At 37.7% G+C, this 21,347-nt stretch overlaps 1 protein-coding gene across 3 annotated transcripts in view; it reads left to right on the forward strand.

Moving 5' to 3' along the window:
* The window catches only part of LOC127503525 (DNA repair protein RAD50-like), a 95,872-nt gene that overhangs the window by 56,912 nt on the left and 17,613 nt on the right, over positions 1-21,347 (forward strand). For 2 of the 3 annotated variants that reach the window (XM_051877462.1, XM_051877463.1), the window contains 12 exons: positions 5,799-5,984; positions 6,933-7,137; positions 7,477-7,605; positions 8,345-8,510; positions 9,923-10,116; positions 10,212-10,418; positions 12,160-12,342; positions 14,526-14,683; positions 16,243-16,418; positions 16,883-17,120; positions 18,557-18,746; positions 20,312-20,438. In XM_051877462.1, coding sequence (XP_051733422.1) covers positions 5,799-5,984; positions 6,933-7,137; positions 7,477-7,605; positions 8,345-8,510; positions 9,923-10,116; positions 10,212-10,418; positions 12,160-12,342; positions 14,526-14,683; positions 16,243-16,418; positions 16,883-17,120; positions 18,557-18,746; positions 20,312-20,438 — 2,159 coding nt within the window. The remainder of the gene's footprint in view (positions 1-5,798; positions 5,985-6,932; positions 7,138-7,476; positions 7,606-8,344; positions 8,511-9,922; positions 10,117-10,211; positions 10,419-12,159; positions 12,343-14,525; positions 14,684-16,242; positions 16,419-16,882; positions 17,121-18,556; positions 18,747-20,311; positions 20,439-21,347) is intronic. The other variant, XM_051877464.1, reaches the window with a different exon arrangement.

Raw genomic sequence — 21,347 nt, forward strand, 5'->3', positions numbered from 1 at the left:
CGACTTGCACGAATAAATTGCGCTATCCGCGCGTAGTTGGACGCTTGAACATTTTGAGTATACTCGCTTCATTCGCGCGTGAAATTCACTTCACAACAGACGCGAATTCGCGTCATGAGAGGGGCTTCTGCCAGGCGGCTCGTCTCGTTTCTGCACACTTCCTCTGAATAAACACATCAACTTGTCAGCGGGAAAGTAGTTGTAAAATACGGCGAATAAGCTCAATTTACCGGCTTTAGCTAGCTTGTAGTCTCAATATGTGTATATATATATATAGCTCAAATTGAGTAAAGAGCGTTTTTTACAACTTACCAGATTGTCCGACCTCCTCACTCACTTTCTTCCAAGCAAAATCCTTTTTATTCCTGTTTCTAAAAAAGTACAAAGATGTATCGTACAGCAGATTTTGTCCTCCATGTTGTTTCGGATTTCTGCCTCCTCACGCTACGTCGTCACTACTAGAGCAAGCTTGCTGTATAATTATAATTTGAAACGTAGCAAACTGGCAGCTCCAGTAGTAATGAATATTTATGTTGAACTCTGCCATGAAAACTAGCATGTACAAACCTTAATTAAAAATGATCAATTAAAAAGGAATTTATACTATGTTGGACCAGCGCGGTTTGGAAAATGAATGGATGATTGATTCAGCTGCGTTTTGCCAGGAGATGGCGCCCGCAGCTGAATCAATCATCGACTCTCACCGTGCATTATGGGTATTCTCAAGCCGTTGAGCGTGCATCGGCTGTACACTCGTTATTGCGGTGCATTGTGGATTGAATGAGTGCACTCAACATCGTCCACTATGGTTTTGGACACCACTACAAATGGCTGTCCCCTCAAATAGTGCCCTATTTAAGGGTATAGGGGGCGATTTCAGACACAGCTCGAGTATGCCTCATACGTCCTGAAAAGTGAAGCTGAAAGCTCTTTGATCTCCCCCTGGTGGCTGGATGCAGTACAGGTCATAAACCCTGCCCTCTCCATGCAATGGATAGCACTCGAGTCCAAATAAAAAATAAATTACACTTCCAATAAAGTTTTCCGAACTTTGGTCATTTAAGGTAGTTGTTATCATGCTTATATATGTTCAAATGTTCGTTTTTGTGATAAGTTTGATGTTAGCTAGCAATTTGATGCTATAGAAACGGGGCGTGTCGTTATGATTGACAGCTTCTCTGAGAACTGTCAGAGCTTCGAGGGGAGATTGAAGATAATAACTATTAATTTTAGATTTCTGTTTTATTTCACACTGACAAAATGAGTTGTTCAGCAGTAAACTGTACTAACCCGACCTACAGGATCTGACGGATCACTGAGCTTTTTTCGGTAACGTTAAATGTGGGCTTTATAAGCTAATTAATAAATGTTATTAGCTAAGATAACACGCCTAACGTTAGCCATGACGGTGAAAAAAGCAGGTGATCGTTATCTGGCAGTTACTAAATAACTGACTCCGCCTCCGGGCTCCGCTGACGATTCTTCTGCACATGCCCAGGCTCCAAACTGTCATTTTTGCGTAAAGGCCAGAACACACCAAGCCGACGCCGACGAACTAGTGGTGATGAAAGCAGACTGCGGGGTTGGCTCACGTCGGCAGCGTCTGTGTCCAAAGTTGCCCAGACACACCAAACCGACGCTCGACACCCGACGGCCAAGTAGCACGTCCGTTCTGCGCCTGCGCAAGATGAAATGCCATTCCGTACCAGCAGGTGGCAGTAGCTGAACAGCCAATCAGAATGATCAGATGGCCCGACGGACCGACGAGCGCCGACACCGATTCAACATTTCGAATCGGGCGGAAAAAAGCCGACGAGGACCAACTTCAGCCGATGGTGCAGAACACACTGAGAAAACTTAGTCAGCCGACGAACAAAAACTGCCCAACGGCCAACCGTCGGCTTGGTGTGTTCCGGCCTTAACATGTCAACGCCCATCGTCGAACGTTTTACGTTCAGTTCATTACAATGGAAGGAAGCGGCGTCGCGGCGTCCATCTTTTTTTTACAGTCTATGGTCAGAACGCACTATAATGACAGAAACTGCGAATATATGGTGCATGGAGATAGAACAGGTATAGTTTAGTTTAATTACGGTTATAACTTATATTGTCTTCTTGTTTGTATTCAGTATATTAGTACAAGCCAGTTTACCGATGAGTTTTATAACGTTTATTGTACTTCACACAAAAGATGAAGCGTCTAGAAAATCACTGTAAGCGCTTAATAAAACAGTGCATTAAAATATTATCCATAAACTCTCTCTCCCTTGCATTATCATCAACATCGAATTACACAGAAACACTCGTTACAACTAACAGTAAACAAATATATAAAGACCTTATGCCTTTTCGGGTGGTGCTTAATAAACTGGTAAACTTTATATCCGTAAATCAACTCCGATGAACTGTAATAAAGTGCTCTCACCTTCATTACTGCCGTATCCAGTATCACGCTGGAGACTGTATGTTTTGTATTGTCCCTTTGTATTGACATTCGTTCTCAAAGCAGTCCGGTTGGAATTCGCACAGACATAAACAAATTCCGGTAGAATTGAGGGAGCATTTTCTTCGAAAACAAAATGAATCCACCTCATCTTCAGCAGCACAGATTTAGGGAGTAAATGGAGAGAGCTACGTGGATTAATCCATCCAGCTACAGAACACCTAAAACGCTTGGGAGACGTTCTCGTCAGTGCAGCAATGGCGGACTGTACAACTGGCTGTGAACTCGCTCAGGGCGGTTCTATGTTAAAACGGCAGTGTCTGTCAACATTCATGGGCGGGGCCTGTGGCTTTTGTGATGTCACACTGCCAGGGATCTGGAATCAGCTTGTTCTGAGACACTGCTTATGATTTATGGGGATATAAAAAAAAAGGAGTGGTTGGATTTTTATCATTATAGGGTGGTTGTGTACAAACACTGCCAACACACATTTATATCCAAACACCATGCAAAAGTGAATTTTGCATAATAGGTCCCCTTTAAAATATCTTAAAGTTTTACTAATAAAAGGCCTTAAATTGCCTTAAATTCAGATTCGATGGGTCTTAAATATTTTTGGTCACATTACCGCAAAAATTTCGATAGCACTTTACAAAAAGGTTCATTAGTTTACATTAGTTAACTACATTAACATGAACTAATAATGAATTGCATTTCTACAGCATTTATAAATCTTTGTCAATGTTAATTTCAACATTTACTAATACTGTCATGAGTGGGTGGTGTAGTATTCAATGCACGACGAAGGAGATATCTTCAAAGATATTTAATGGAACACTATGAACAAGAAACAGGGGAAATACAACACTGTGTAACAAACAATACAGGATGAAGACTGAATTGAAACAGTGCTTATATACAAAGGAAACAGGAGCAAACAAGACTAATTAACAAGACACAGCTGGTACAAATGAACTAATGAAGGTAACCATGGATATACAAACAAGTGGCGGGAAACTGAACAAAAGAAAACGTGACTAACAGAACATAGTGCAAAACAGACAGACGTGACAAATACATTATTAAAATCAAGAGTTGTATTTGTTAACATTAGTTATGTTTCTACTCTAATTCATTCTTGAAATATAATCATTTACACAGTGGCTGTCATAACTTGTTTTCATGACGAATTTATTTAAAAATACCAGTACATTAAATAATTAAGACATCTAAGGTTAAGTAAAATATAATTAATATAGAGGCTAATACAGTGCATATTTTTAGCAAAATGCTCTTCTCTAGAGTTCATTTCTCTAGTGAACTAACAAACTGTTGACACGGCATGGCTTTTCAGAGGTAAATGCAGCGTGGCATATTGTTTACAAGCTGTTTTATCGATGTCACGGTTGAAACACTGATTGAGCGGTTTCTGTAAGTTGTACTGTATCTTTCAACATACCTTCAGATGTTCATTCATGTTTATTCTGTAACTAATATTCTACATGAAATGTATTAAAGAATTAATGGAATATAATTACATTAAAACATAATACTGGAAGACCAGTTTTAATAAGAGTAGAGTTCTAAAAATGAGGTAATTTCAATTTTTACAGATGTTAATGTTTTTGTTAATGAAAATAAATTTGGATCTGTATCTCAAGCTACTGCTATTTTAATTCGAATTACTGTCAGATGTGCATTTCCAAGAAATAAAGCATAATTAATATTATTAATTATTTGTTGGTGCTACCAAATCAGGTGGTGGTGCCACCATCTGTAGAACTTGGTGGCACTGGTGCTACTGCTCTAAAATGTACATCTAGAGCCCTGGCTGATATATTGTAAAATGTAATTTATTCATGTGTTGTCAAAGATACATTACTTCATTACTTCAGTCTTCAGGGTCACATGATCCTTCAGAAACCATTCTAATATGCTGATTTGATGATCAAGAAACATTTCTTATTATTATCAGTGTTAAAATTAGTTGCTGCTTAATATTTTTGTGGAATATGTAATTTTTTTTTCAGGATTATTTGCTAAATAGAAAAAAAATAAAAATAAAAACAGCATCATTTAGAATAGAAATATTTTGTAATGTTATAAATGTTTTTACTATCACAAACCTTTGCTATGTATTTCTTTATATGTGATTTAAATGTTGTTTAAAGGGTTAGTTCACCCAAAAATTTAATTTCTGTCATTAATTACTCACACTCATGTTGTTCCACACCCGTAAGACCTTCGTTCATCTTTGGAACACAAATTAAGATATTTTTGATGAAAACCGAGAGTTTTTTTTTTTTTTTTTACCCTAAATAGAAAGCAACGAAATTACCACATTCAATGTACAGAAAACTAGTAAAAATATTGTTGAAATTTTGCTATTCCTAACATTTATTCATAATATTCATAACATTTTCTGCATAATTGTATTAAACACACATTTAAGTTCAAACACCATGTAAAAGTGAATTTTGCATCCGATGTCCCCTTTAAGCAGTTGGCGCAGTGCTGCGTTTCTGTGTTTATGTCTGAACGCCAGCTCATTATTGGCCAACTCCTGCGTCAGCATCACACGCATGCGTCGTGCTGCTCATGTGAACATGCGTCAGCCAATACTGAGCTGGCGTTCTGACATAGAACCTGGAAGCGCTGGATGTAAACAGCATAGCAGAAGAGAGACGAATTTGTTGAATAAAGTCGTTGTTTTTGTTTTGTTTTTGCGCACATAAAGTATTCTCTTCGCATCATAACATTAAGGTTGAACCACTGTAGTCATGTTGACTATTTTAACAATGTTTTTACTACTTTTCTGGACATTGAATGTGGTCATTTCATTGCTTTCAATGAAGGATAAAAAACCTCTTGGATTTCATCAAAATATCTTAATTTGTGTTCCGAAGATGAACGAAGGTATTGCGGGTGTGGAACAACATGAGGGTGAGTAATTAATGACAGAAATTTCATTTTTGGGTGAACTAACCCTTTAATATACAGTGCATTTTTAATATAAATTAATTATGTTCTTGTCATTTTGCTATTCATAACATTTATTCATAATATTCATAACATTTTCTGCATAATTGTATGAAACAGCAGTTCTTCCTTTGTAGACCTTTTTAATCTCTTCCTTTTGAATCTTTCATTTTATTGATTTATATGAGAAGTTTGTAGAATGTTGTTTTAAATGTTTTATGTTGGAATTCATGAGGTTTGCATTAAAAAAAAAAAAAAAATGAAGCTGCCCATTTTTACTCCCACTTGGCCCTTGAAAAGTGTACATTGTGGTCCCTGTTTGAAGAACTTGTTTGCTTGTTTGATATTAATATGTATTGACCTCTCTTAATGTCAGGAATGGAGAATGGAAAAAGCTGACCTCTAAATGTGCTGAAATAGACCGCGCGATGGTCTCATCCCTGGGAGTCTCCAAAGCTGTTATCAACCATGTCATCTTCTGCCACCAAGAGGAGTCCAACTGGCCTCTCAGTGAAGGGAAAGCCCTCAAACAGAAGTTTGATGAGATCTTCTCAGCCACAAGGTATTTGTATCTGGACAACAGATTCCTCACAGAAGCTTTCAGTCATTAAAAGGGTCATATCATACTTTTTATTGATGTTCCTTTTTCCTGAGGTCCACATATGACTCATTTGGTACCATTTGCATCATATTTTAGTGTTTCATTTTACATTCTCTCTCTGACCCTTAGAATTAAACGATCCTTTTCACGTTTAATGGGAAACAGCACTGAATGCTTTCTCATTTTTGCCTAGTCATTTTTAAATGCTATCTAGAATATATAAAATTGAAAATTGATTCTTGCTGCATAGATATCTCATGCCCTTGACAGTATTCAAATGAAGTTTTTAATCATTAATGTTAATATATATACAGTATATTAAATAATATAGGCCTTATCCCTTTCTAAAGTCTTTTTAAATTCATAATTTTTTTATTAACTTTGATATGTGTATATAGTTATGTATTTTTTTTATCTTTTTACCCTATAAATGTTGTGTATTATCTACACAATATATGTTTTGTAAATACTATAAATGCTCAAGATGCCAGCAAAGCTTTGACTCTATGGCTCTGTAATTCTGTAGGCCTCCACCAGCAGATGGCGATAAATGAGTGTCTATCTTGTTGGCAAATTATTAATTTGCTGGCTAAACTGATTTGTTAAAAAAAAAAAAACAACAACAATTGTTTACAACTGAAACAAGGAACATAAATGAAATGATTCATTCACTGATAAAATTCATTCAGAAACACTGTTTAATTCACAAAAATACCACTTTATAATTTATCCAAACAAATATGTTGATGACCAGCCTATCTGAAGTTAAATATATGTAAAACCTACTAAACTAAATTTGTAGTTATTTGGTTACTTTTTTTTTCCTTTCCACATTGGCTTGTCCTGTGGCGTCTTTTGCTCATATTAAGCTAGCATCAGCTGAAAATAACCACAACCTTTTGCTTGAAGGTACATTAAGGTTTTGGAGACTCTGCGAACGTTGAGGCTGAAGCAGGCCAATACGGTTAAAACCTGCCAGATGGAGCTCAAGTACCTAAAACAGAACAAAGAAAAGGCCCAAGAGATTAGAGAGCTGCTGACCACTAAAGAGGCTCAGCTGTCTTCCTCCAAAGAGAATGTCCAACGCATCGAGAATCAGATTGACCGACTGGAGGTGAGACACAAGATTTTGTGATGGCAATTTGTAGGCTAATTGGTAGGCTTTTTTAAAAAACCCAGTCATTTAAATTCTTTACTAATAAAAAAAAGTAATCAAGACTATTTTTTTTTTCTTTTTATTTGAAACTTTAGATACAAACTAAAAGATAAATTTGATCCTAAATTATTGATAAGTCTGACATCAGTGCAAAAACAGAAGCTTCACATAATTAATCAATTGAGTTGATGAGCAAAAGATCGAAGCTGTTGTAAAATAGTCAATTCATTTTTAGCCTATACACGTATGCAGTCATGTTATGTATATTCACCAAACACACTTTCCCCCTATTTTCAGAACCAACTGAATGACATTGACAGCAGCCTCAGAAAAGAAATTAAGTTGGATAATGACATCAAAGCTCTGGAAAGCAGGAAGAAACAGATGGAGGATGATAACCGGGAACTAGAGGAAAAGATGGAGCAGGTAACCAAAGTTTATTTAAAAAAAAAAAAAAAAAAAAAAAAAAAACAGTCATCAGTTATAACACTTTCGCTGCCCTCAGAATTAGTCATAAAAGCCAGATAATGATCATATGAAGGCAGAGGAAGTGTTTTGCATAGAAAACATGTACAGGATGTTCAGTTATGGATTGTTTTGGTTTATGTACTGCTGCTGTTTTTCATCTGATACTGAAATGAGGGGGTTGCATTTGCTTGCTCATCTTTGTCATTTGTGTTATATTGTTTAAAAATAAAAGAGGGGTCCATCCGCTAGCTTTTCTTACTAAAAGCCATTCAATTTTCTTAATTTACCTAAGGGTTCTTCTAGACTACTGGTGATGGAAATTTTTGTGTGTTAGTTCTCAACAGTATTTTCATTGAAGTAACATTACTGTTGATGCTTTGGTCAAGTGGTAGTGAAAGATTTGGGTTCAACTTGAGTCATGTCCCTATTTCATCCTTCCCTCTTTCTCTCCCCAAAGATTTCTTCTTAAATTGTAATGAAATAGAGAGACAACCATCAATACTAAAGAATTTCCTCTGGTCTGGAGAAATATAAGGTAATCTGCATAACAATGAAAAGTAATACCATGTTTCCTAAAATTATTGCCTAAAGGGAACATGTACGGATAGAAAAACGAAGGGCCTAAGACAAAGCCTTGTGTCACACCGTTTGTTCATTCCTTGGGGAGCCCTGACTCTGTGTTGTGCTGTGTTTTTAGGTGTTTCAGGGCTCAGATGATCAGCTGCAGGACATGTATCAGAACCACCAGCGGACTGTTAAAGAGAAGGAAAGAAGACTTACGGAGTGTCAGCGCGAGCTTGAACGGGCTGGCCAAGAGTGCCAGAGGATGAACCGCAACAAATCTTACCTGCTAGTTGAGCAAGGTAGTCCTTTGCTCATTTGCTCTTCATTTATTTTCTGTGGTGGTGGACATGTGTTCTCTATATATGCTTGAATGGTTGTTCAGTGGATTATAGTATTTAAAAGAATCAATAATGATAATGTCCTTTTGTAGTTTACATCACAGCCTGATTTGCTACTCACTTGATATTATATGTCACATGAAGGTGATGCTGTGTTGGTTGCAACCAGCAACTATTTATCTGCAACTATCTGTTCAATACTTCTTTGATTAAGTGGGGAAAAAATCATGCTTTGGACAACTTGTGTTGAACACATTTATTTTTGCTTTTGTCTCACTTTGTGGCCTTCATCATTCATGAAATGTAGGGCTGTGCAATAAATCGTAATTTATTTTAGATTTTGAATTTGGTTTCCAATGATTTTTGTGCTGCTGCTACATTCAGCGGTGCGCTTTCGTTCGTTGTTTGATATTAAACAGTGGAATTAAAAGCTCATTAAGCCGCGAAAGAGACACTGTTCCACGGGCGCCATTCTGTGATGGAGATGGAGTGGAACGCGCAAAGTATACTGTGGGCTTCGGATTCGCTTCTAAACGGTAACATAGCCTACACACAAAAATGTCAAAATGTCATTGTACTGCTTCAGTCTGTGTCATTAAGGTTAATCAAACAACAAAAGACAAAGATAAAATTACTCTCTGCTCTTGAATTAATAGCTTTTGTAGCTTAAATAAGGATTAATCTATATTTAATGTACACAGTGAAGACTATGCAATGTTATTTCACGTTTGATTAGTTTCTGTTGTAGGTTATTACTTACCTGAATACCATCTTCCTGAAGAAACTTAAAGCTCTGTTTATTTAATTTGTATTTTGTTCTGTTGTATTTATTTGTCCATTAATTAATTTGTTTGTTCTTAATGTATTGCTGATTGTTTACTTGTCTTCTGTGGCTGTTTTAAAGGTTTTTTTTACTAATCTACATTAGTTAACCTAGTATTAGTTTTTGTAGCCTATTCATAATTGTGAAATTTTACTGATATCTAAAATGAATCATATCATGAAATAAGACTTTGATCATATCACCCCCCCAATAATCGTGTTAAATAATCGTGATTTCAGTAGTGACCAAAATAATCGTGATTATGATTTTTGCCATAGTCAAGCAGCCTTAATGTTTTTTTTTCATTGAAATTACTACTACTGCAAAGTTTCTTCACTAATGAAATCCACATTAATTAAATAATAAACTTTAATGTTGGCAAATTTTGGTTTTATAGATTATTATTGCAGTCCTACGGTACACTATATACACTAAAAACTAATACTTTCAAATCAAGTGATTTTGTTCAAAATGCATTTTTAGCAGGAAAAAAAAAAAAGTTTATTCTTTCTCAGAGCTGTTCATCATCATTGTTTCTGTTCATTTGAAGGCCGTCTGCAGTTGGAGGCAGATAGGCACACAGAGAACATTAAAAAGAGGGACACTCAGGTGAAAAGTTTAGCGTCTTCCCTGGAGTTGGAGGGCTATGATCGGACACCTCTTAACGAACGTCAGCTCCAGAGCTTCCACAGACAAGTCAAAGAGAGACTGGACCAGGACTCTAAAGACCTCAACCAAACTATGGTAGATAAATATCCTGAAATGTCATATATTCTTAAAAGTTAAATTTTAGTACTGTAACGTGTTGCCATCTTTTAATAATAATTTCTTGTTTTTAGCATGATATGCAGGAGAAAGAGGCACAGAAGCAGCAAAGCATCGATGATCTCCGTGATAAGAAGACCGGTCTAGAGAGAACCATTGAGCTGAAAAGAGACATACAGGCCAAAAAACAACAGGAACTGAAGAACATCAAGTCTGATCTCCAAAAACTGGAGGGCTCCTCTAGCAGACTGCAGGAGCTGGACACTGAGCTTCAGAAAATGGTTAGACACACAGACGACTTGCTTTGAGCATTAGATATATTTTATCTGTCAATGTTCTGTTGGTTTTCTAAACTGAAACCTTAACTAAAATTACTATGGACCAGAAGTGAAAAAATGGTAGTGAAAAAATAGTGGACACTAATTTTTGCGGCTGACCTTATTGCATATGTGTTTGTTTTCCCTCTTAGATGTAAATTTATGTTTGGAGTATAATTTACTAATATTTGCGGTAGTCAGTTGGTATATACACTATTATTAAAAGTGCCCCTATTATGCTGTTTTTAAAGGTTCCTAATTTTGTTATGGAGGTCTCCTACAATAGGTTTACATGCATCAAAGGTCAAAAATGCTTTCATTTTCTCATAATATACATTGAACATCACCACATTTTTCAATGATTCTCAAACTACTCGTCCGATGCTTCACTCTCTAAATCCCTTGTTTCCACAAGCCTACTCTGCTCTGATTGGCTAAACGGCCCAGTCTGTTGTGATTGGTCTACAGCTTATAGCGCTTTTGGAAGCAAAACGCCCATTACCATAACAGAACTTCAGCTCCGGATGTTTCCTAAAGCTCAGCAATTGTACACACTGTAAATACAGTAACAATGGCATCGATTTTACCATATCAATCCGAGCGAGAGTCCGATAATGAAACATTGGAAGAACTAGTTATTCAACCCGAGCCTTCATCACAAGGACGACTTGAGCAGGACGTCTCTCAGTGATACGCTACTCAGTTTTACGTTCATCATGAAATGTTGCAACTGTAATTGCTCACCATCAGCATTAACAAGTGTATGTCCATCAACAAACCGATGTGTATATTTCTAATTTATTGCGGTGCACATGTGGGAACTGTATTATTAACAGTATCAATAACAGTGCATACGTTAGCCGAGCACTAACATGAATGACTGATGCAACATTAAAGTTTGTAAAACAAATCTTGCTCCATCCTTTATCATTACTCAAAATAGTAAGAACGGTTGTGGTTCTGAGGGGCAAGTTGGTCCAAATAAAGTGGGTACTGTCCCATCTTTAATGGCATTTTGTAAATCCCATTTAGACCTCACGGAGATTTGAGAAGCCATCATCAAAAGGTTATACTGCTGTTGTATCTCTGTGGTAATTTTAACCACTGACTCTTCACATCCTCGTCCTTTGGAAGTGTTTACAAAGAGAATTTGCTTTTGCAGAGCAGAAAACCGTGTCTTCTCGACATGTACACAACACGAACCAGCAACAGCGTTTGAGAATGGGTCAAAGTAGACGTTGTTCACGGGCAGCCAATGAAGGCCATAGGCGAGCATTTGGCAAATGTGTTACCCAGTGACATATAGTCATCACGGAAGTGGGATTCGAATTCCTGATGACTCATTTAGGCTGTTCAGAGTCTTTCTTTTGAGAGACAATAACTTTATTTATCATGCACGGTGCACTTTCGGCTTCACAACTTTGCAGATCGTTTACATTCACAGACAGCTACATTACGCGTTGCATGAAAGGTAATGTTTGAAAAAGCATAATAGGGGCTTTAATGCCCAAAAACACATTTTGCCCTTGACATGGCTCCCACTCCCATCTGCACTTTTATGGGATTACTGTCTCACACTAAATTGCCCTGTTTAGTAAATAAATTGTAGAAAGAAAACAATACTAAATGCAAGTAACAAAACTAACATCATTGACACCCTGCATTATTTTTGTATATGTTTGTTTTAATGTGTTTGTGTTCGTAGGAGCGGGAGCTTGATAATGCCGTGCAGGCCTGTACTGTGGACAGTCTGAAGGCAGAAGTAATTGAACTACAGAGGGAGAAAACTGAACTGGATCAGGCCCAGCGCAGATTGGATAAGGAGATGGAACTGCTCAACACACACACCAGGGCACATGCAGAGATGGACATGCTCAAGAAGAACAAGGTGAGCTCGCACATCATTCTCACCTGCAGCCATATCACCCTGTAGCCCAAGAGTGGTAACCCCCTGAAGCTAATCAGGGTTTAGCCTGGTCATTACCTGGATGGGAGACCTCCTGGAAAAACTAGGTTGCTGCTGGAACTGGAAGAGGTGTCAGAGAGGCCAGCAGGGGGTGCTCACCCTTACCCCTTTTCCAGTTTGAGTGCTGGTTCAGAGCCAGAGCCTAGTTTCGAATCAGTTCTTCCCAAAGCACCAGCTCTGAACCAGGAAAAGTGGTTTGTAAGCAGCACCAAAACATTGCTGGTCTAGAAGTAAAAACCGCTTGTGCCAGGGGCTGGGGGCAGGGTCACCGTGACCAACAAGATGAACAGAAACTTGTGACCACCATTTTTGAAATAGCAGCTAATCGAGCTAATAGCAGCTCGATTGTAATCTCCGTCTACGCAAGTACGCGAGCTGCACGAACACGTTGAATTCGCCGTGTTTGGATGCTGATGTAGGTTCGCAAAGCCATGAGCATCAATAGTAACGCAACGTCCGCCATTGTTGATGGTGTGTTTGTGTTTGGCTGTGCCACGCTAGTGTTGTTGGTAAAGATGAGACGTATACAGCGACGTAAGACCTGGCTCTGTGGTGGCCCATGGAAATGCAAGCCGGTTCTTAAAATGCTCGCTAGTCAAACCAACCCCGAACCGGCAATAGCTAACTAACTCTGAACTAGCACCCAGTTCATGCTGGTGGAAAAGGGGTACCTGTGGTCTGTGTGGGTCCTAATGTAGTGATGGGGACACTATACTGAAAAAGCACCATCCTTCGGATGGGACATCAAACCAAGGTGCTGACTCTCTGTGGTCATTAAAAATCTTCTCGTAAAGGAAAAAAAAACTCCTGGCCACATTTCCCACATTGGCCATAATCAGTCATGGCCTCCTAATGATCCCCATTCTTTTGAATTGGCTCCATCACTCTCTCTTGGATGCTGTACACTGGTGGTGGGTGAGGAGAGACCCTCTGATATGATTTTAAAGAACTTTGGGTGTGTAGTAGTACATAACAAAAGCTCTGGATAAATGCTTCATTCATTCATTTATCATCACTTATATGTCCATGAGCGCCCTATCCATTGTGATAACAGTTTTATGCCTAATTCTGAAACAAATGCAGCAAACATAAACAAAACAAATGCCTTGGGACAATAGAGAGCAGTGCAGGGATGACATCAGATCCCAGAAGACTTGGATCTGCTGGTTCCTTATGGGGTTTTATAATGGGGTTTTTCAGTTCACGATTAAAATAAAGCCTGTGGTAAACATAACTTGACAATACTTTGACGTTTTGTTCTACAATGTAAACTGCACATCAGAACAAGAAACATCCAGGATTCAGCTAATAATCTTGAATACCATAATATATCCTACAAAATTTGTTAAAAGTAATAGATATGTATTAGTAAGCCAGCACAATGCTTGCAGTATATAACTGTAACACCTAGATGTCAGCACAGTCTTTTTTTACGATTTCCTGACCACCTAATATTCTCGTCTTTTATTAGCACTTTCATTTTTATATCACAAAAAATTTTACTATTTATAACAATAGGTGCATTGTGTTAAATTTCAGTTTAAACAAAAAAAAAAACTGATGCTTTTTAAAATGAAAACTAATTCTAGTTTTATTTTAAAATGTTTGCTTGAGGCATCAAAGTAATTTATAACACTCAAATAGTTTCTTCAGAAATGTTCATACTACTTTTAAAAAGTAAGAGTGTTTACAATTTTCAGTCCTATTTTGTTCATACTTACATTTTGAAACTTTCTGAAAATAAATAAATAAATAAATAAAATTATATAAAATTTGAGTGTAGCATAAAAGCAAAGAGAATATACTACTATTTATATTTCAGCAGTTTTCAGTTTCTATTAAATACAGTATATGAAATACCCAAATTATTCCCATTATCACATTTATCGAAATGTTCTGAATCAGAGCACACTGAGAGATATTAACTCTTTCTAGGCATTATATGACAGTATACAGAATATGAAGCGCAGTAATGTCTGGATAGAGCAATCTATATACTCAAACATAGTAGTTTTATGATCAGTGCTTATGCCAGAAGGGGGTTTGCAAAGTGACAGTTTTATCTAACAAGAAAAGAAAAAGGTAATCTCTGCTTCGGATTCCAGATGGATAAAGAGGAGCAAGTGAGGAAGATCAAGTCAAGACATAATGAAGAGCTGGTGTCTCTGCTGGGACACTTCCCAAGCAAGAGAGAGCTGGAAGACTGGATCCACTCCAAATCCAGAGAGATCAACTCCACCAGAGAACGACTCAGCAAAATGAAGTATGTGACACTTTTTAGTGATTTGTTTTTCCACAAACATTTGTATAATAGTAGGTGTATAATAAGTTAGAGAATGCCATAAATTATGATATTCAGTGTGAGGGTATAAAACATTTCATACAGTTTCATGCATCAGAATCTGAATGTCTTCGTGATAAGTGACACACACATGCATTTGTACAACCACCCACATACATAAATCTTATACATAATTGGTTTCGATTCCGGGTTCCTGAGGAACAGGTCATCTTCAGGTCAGTGGGACATGCGTTGTAGTATTCAGATGGTGACGTTGTCTAGACACATATAGCTAAAAATTCATATTAAAGACACTTGTAGTAGTGTACATAAACTATTTGTAAAATAATTGAAGTTCACACACATCAATAGAATACATGTTTACATGTAAAATAATATCAGAGAATGTATTTGCACAATGAAATGTAATTATTCTCCAACTTACTGTAACTTTTAACAGTGGTGAATTAATTCCCAATAATGGTAATACATGGGTCATTGACGAATAAGGTTTTTAAAAGTGTAAAAAAAAAACATAATGGAGATCTAATTAATTTTGACGTTTTATTAAGTGTTAACAATGAGATTATGTGGTTTTTATAATCAATTAACACTGCTTTTGTCATTTTTTTACAAGATGGACAAATTTTGTCACCAAAAAAGTCATTCGGTTTAACCAAAATTTCGGTTTTACAGAATGACACTTTTGGTTATACCGAATGATGATATTTTCAAACAATGCTAACAGGCTGATATCTAGCTAGCTAGCAAAAGGACAATCAAACATTTTATATTTAGTACAAGTTTTTAAAATATTACAACATTTTCCATGTTTTATAGCAGTTGTACCGAATGACCTGATGTTTCGGGACATGCGTATGAGCAAGAGAGATTTAGTTACTTTGCTTCATGACCATGTGGTCTTTTGCAGGTGTCTGAATGATGTCACATCCTGTCATGGATATTGATATATGTTATGATATTGAACACATGACTTGATCCAAAATGGTCCCTTTATATTGGTTAGTCCGAATAGCATTACTGAAATTCATTTTTCCGGATATTCTTTCTCATAACAAAGCAACGACTTCTACACATAATTTTAATGCCATTTTGCACTATGTTGATATATGATGTTATACAATCATACCAGAATAAAAAATACATACATTTATTACACTTTAAGGTATTTTAATCACAAATGAAATGTCTGTATTGGCCTTTGGACGTTTAAACCAAATTACCCTTTGACACTTCAAAATCTTTAAAATACCTTTATATGTAGCAAAATATAATTAAAACCTTTGGATTTGATAAAAGAGATCTAGTTGTACTTCCTTACATACTTTGGATGTCATATCTTTGTTTTTTATTATTATTAAGGCCTTTGGACAAAAAAAAAAAAAAATGACCCGTCACGTTAGGATTGAACCTGCAGCCTTGGGATTGTAATTTGCTCTGGTTCAGACTTGATGTTGAGTAAACTAACTAGCATTGCTAGACGAGACTCTTGAGGAAATTTTCATTTTTGTTTTTCATAGCAAGGAGCTTGCGTCTGGAGAACAGAATAAGACTCACTTCACGGCAGAAATCAAACGTAAGGAAGAGCTGCTGGCCAGTTATGAAGAGAGACTTTTTAACGTGTGCGGCAGTCAGGACTTCCAGTCGGACCTGAGCAAACTAGATGATGAGCTGGAGAAGTGTTCTAAACAGAGAGGTACGGAAGTGTGTTCGGCATGGTCATACTGATGCTCTTAGAAAACCTTTTAGATCCACACAAAATATACATTCTGTGCTAATATTGGAGGAAAATCTTCAGAAAAATGCAGAATTGATATACATTTGGTAGAAAATGCAAAAATAATGAGGACACACTGTACATGAACGCATTAGGGCAGAGGGATGTGTTTTGTGTATGATGGCCTTTGAATTCGACTGAAGTCTGTGAAGCTTTTCCGATGCAGATTCTGTGTGGGGGTCTGTTTGATGGTAAATTACTGTTCATTGGCAAACAGGATATTGACTGCTATGACAAGTACAGCAATGACTGTTGATATGAAGTAACAAGCTGGAAACTGTGGTAGGTGATTATGTTACCCACACAGTATGTGTGCTAAATCAGAAGATCCCTAGTTTTCTGTGTCTTTTTCTCTTCTCTGGCCTGGATCTTTCTCTGAGTAGCCATGCTGGCGGGTGCCACAGCCGTGTACAGTCAGTTCATCAGTCAGCTGACGGAGGAGGGCGAGCCCTGCTGTCCCGTATGTCAGCGCGTGTTCCCGTCAGAGGCAGAGCTCCAGGATGTCATTAATGACATGCAGTCCAAGCTGCGGCTCATCCCAGACAAACTGAAGAACACTGAGCAGGACTTGAAGAGAAAAGAGCGCAGACGTGATGAAATGATGGCTCTGAAGCCCATCAGGCAAGAACAGTTTACTGTCTATCTGTCTGTTCATTCATTCATCACTCTATTTATCTGTCTGTCTATTACTCAATCTGTTTATCACTTTAACCCTCCATCCTTTACCTAATGTTCATCCATCCATCTTTTACTTCACCTATAATCCATCCATCCATCTCTTCTCCTATTCATCCATCCATCTATCCATCCATCCACTTATTTACCCCTTAATTCCCCTATCCTTCCATCCATCCACCTGTTTACCCCGTCATTCCCTATCCATCCATCCATCCATTCTCCTATTCATCCATCCATCCATCCGTCCACCTATTTACCCCTTCATCCATCCATCTTCCATCCATCCATTCTCCTATTCATTCATCCATCCATCTGTCCACCTATTTAGCCCTTCATTCCCCATACTTCCATCGATCCATTCACCTGTTCACCCCTTTATTCCCCCATCTTTTCATCCATCCATACATCCATCCACCTGTTTACCCCTTCATTCCCCATCCTTCCATCCATCCTTCCATCCACCTGTTTACCCCTTCATTCCCTCATCATTCCATCCATCCGTTCACCTGTTCACCCCTTTATTCCCCCATCCATCCATCCGTCCAACTGTTTACCCCTCCATTCTCCCATTCTTCCATCCATTTACTTGTTTACCCCCTTATTCCCTCATCCTTCCATCCATCCATCCATCCACCTGTTTACCCCTTCATTCCCCCATCCATCCATTCACCTGTTTACCCCTGCATTCCACCATCCTTCCATCCATCAATTCGTTCACCTGTTTATCCCTTCATTGCTCCATCCATCCTTCCTTCCTTCCTTCTGTCCATCCATCCATCCATCCTTCCTTCCTTCCTTCCTTCCTTCCTTCCTTCCGTCCATCCATCCATTCACCCCTTTATTCCCCCATCCTTCCATCCATCATCTGTCCATCTGTTTACCCCTTTATTCCCATCCTTCCTTCCATCATCCATCCACCTATTTACCCCTGCATTCCCCCATCCTTCCATCCATCAATTCATTCACCTGTTTAACCCTTCTTTCCTTCACCCTTCCTTCCTTCCTTCCATCCATCTGTTCACCTGTTCACCCCCTCATTCCCCCATCCTTCCATCCATTCGTTCACCTTTTTACCCCTTTATTCCCCCATCCATCAATCTGTTTACCTGTTCATCCCCTCATTCCCCCATCTTTCCATCAATCCCTCCATCCACCTTTTTACCCTGCATTCCCCATTGATCCGTTCACCTGTTTAACCCTTCATTCCCACATCCTTTTATCCATTCACCTGTTTACCCCTTCATTCCCCATCCATCCGTCCATCCATCTGTTTCCACTTTCATTCCCCTATCCTTCCATCCATCCGTTCACTTGTTTACTCCTCCATACATCCATCCACCTTTTATATTAATATTGATGAATCATTTTTGTTCTGACAGGCAGTCCATAGTGGAGCTCCAGGAGAAAGAGCTGCCAGAGCTCAGAAATAAACTCCAGCGTGTGAATCGAGAAATCGAGAAGCTGAAAGGAGACACTGAGGAGCAGGAGACACTGCTGTGCACACTGATGTCTGAGGAAGACACAGCCAAGGCCTGTCTGCAGGATGTCTCCCTCATGGATCGTTATCAGGTCTAAGCTCATCTCCAGTCAACCCAAACACAGAAAATAAAATCCAGTAAAATGCAGCACATCAGAACAACACAACATATATTTAAAGACTTATTTATTAATCACATAGTATTAATCACATACTGCAGTATTGTGATTCTTTTTAAATATACACAATACTGCAAGTTTATTATTTACTTAATGTCAACTTTTCTGAAGTCATATAGTAGCTTTATGAAGAACAGAGCAAAAGTTGTTATCCGGTTGTAAAGGTGCACAATGCAGGATTTTCAGTTACTGTTTGTAAACCCAACATTCGAACGTGGCGCCTCCTTACAGACGGAACACCGCCAAAGGCGCAAGCCCTTTCACCTGTCATGATATATCAGTTGCACATGCAGCCCAAATACTCAAGAGAATACCAGCGGGAAGATAAGTGATGAGCTGTTTTGCAATTTTTTTTTTTCAAATATTGTTTTTTGTGCATAAATAGCATTTTGTGTATACAAAAGAACAGTTACACTAATAGTTATATGACTGCCTGTAATTTGCGAGCAAGTTTAGTCAGGTCTTGACCGCATTACAGTTCCATATCACTTCGCCAAATGATTTCAGTTAACTGGGGTTCTTGAAGTAGATAAACTTACAATTTCGCTGTTAGTAGAGACACTGCTGCCAAACACTGTTGAGAGACACACAGACTCAGGTAGGCTAATTCACACACACTCTCTCTTTCTCTCTCTCTCTCTTTCTCTCTCTCTCTCTCTCTCTCTCTCTCTCTCTATTTCTCTCTCTCTCATAACTGTGTAGTTAACTGTATTAGTCTGTTATTAGTGGCTCAAGCCTTCGTTACTAGTTCTGAAATGATGTTTTGGAATTAGCAACAGAGGCTTGGGATGAGATGCGTAAGAAATTAGTCACACACACAAGTGTGTTTTAAGGACAAAAAACTGACACATGTCTTGAAATACAACATCTGAACGGTGTCTTGAGGTGTGGTAACTGTAGTATAAGCGGAATTGACTCCGGTCCGTTGCGTTATTAGAAAATAATGCACACCCAAGGTGTAACGGCCACTCCACTTCGTGCATTCAGTGCATTATTTTCTAATAATTCAATGGCCCATCATCAGTTATTCCTTACATAGTTTATACCTAGTTTTTTTTTTTTTTTTTTTTTTAAATCCTGCATAGTGCACCTTTAAGTCTGACATCACACATTACAGTTTCCAGGTCCAAATGCTCCTTTAGATCCCAGAAGAAAACAACAAACTGCAAATATACTGTGACGGTGTGAGTGTCATGATCCAATCATGATCCTAAACTTTATCTCCATAGAAATCTCAATTGGCCAGACAGTAAAATATTGGTGTCTGGGACAGAGTCCAGAGACCGTAGTGTACCCCATGATTGTTTTAAAAATCTTAGCTTAAAGGTGTGCTATAAATGAATAGTTCTCCTAAATGGCTGTTGAGATATAAATAGAGTAGAAACCTGGACCCAGAAACATTAATTGATGTGTCACAACTTAACAAGCAGTACTTTTATTCAACTGTGCATAATCAGATTGTTTCTTGTTATATGTAGCTTGACCTGAAGGATGTCGAGAGAAAGATTGCTCAGCATGCAGCCAGGCTGCAGGGAGTTGACCTCAGCCGCACCATGCAGCAGGTCAGCCAGGAGAAACAAGAGACCCAACTCCGCCTGGACACCAGTACGTTTAGCAGTTTATGTAGAATGTGAATGGATATCTCATGTGAATGTACACTCCTGTTCAAAAGTTTGGGGTCTGTAAGATTTCAGTTTTTGAGAGAAGTCTCTTATGCTCACCTAGGCTGCATTTATTTGATCAAAAAGTAAAAATAATATTACAATTTAAAATATTTTCTGTTTTAATATAAATATATATATATATAATAGTGTAATTTGTTCCTGTGATGACAAAGCTGAATTTTCAGCATCATTCAGCATCATCTTTAGTGTCAAACGATCCTTCAGAAATCATTCTAATATGGTGATTTGGTACTGCTTAAAACAGTTGTGCTGCATAATATTTTTGTGGAAACCGTGGTACTTTTTCAGGATTCTTTGTGGATAGAAAGTTCAAAAGAACAGCAATTCAAACCATAATCAAAATTTTTGTAACATAATAAATGCCTTTACTGTCAATTTTAATCAGTTGAATTTAGTCTTTTGCTGAATAAAAGTATTAATTTCTTTAAAAAAAAAAATCTTACTGATCCCAAACTTTTAAATGGTCATGTACATTATTTGTCATTTGTTCTTTGATGTTTATATTCTATTTATATAAATATATAAGAAAAATTGTATATCTTCGGTACTGTATTAACAGATAGACAGAACAACCAACCTAGATAGATAGACACAGACAGACAGACAAGAGATACAGACAAGGCTTAAGTCTAGTCCGAGACTAAAATGCATGTTTGAGCTATCTTAACTGAAAGCAACCTGCTCTGACATTAAAATATGTCAGTTCCATTGTTTTGTCTTAAGATGTACACAAGTAATGTTTTTTTTCTAAGGCACATTTATAAAAACTACTTAAATTGTCTTAATTTAACTAACGCCTTCTCCTGGCTTAATCTAAGCCCTGTCTGTG

The sequence above is a fragment of the Ctenopharyngodon idella genome, chromosome 21, assembly GCF_019924925.1.
Source record: "Ctenopharyngodon idella isolate HZGC_01 chromosome 21, HZGC01, whole genome shotgun sequence".
NCBI lineage: Eukaryota > Metazoa > Chordata > Actinopteri > Cypriniformes > Xenocyprididae > Ctenopharyngodon > Ctenopharyngodon idella.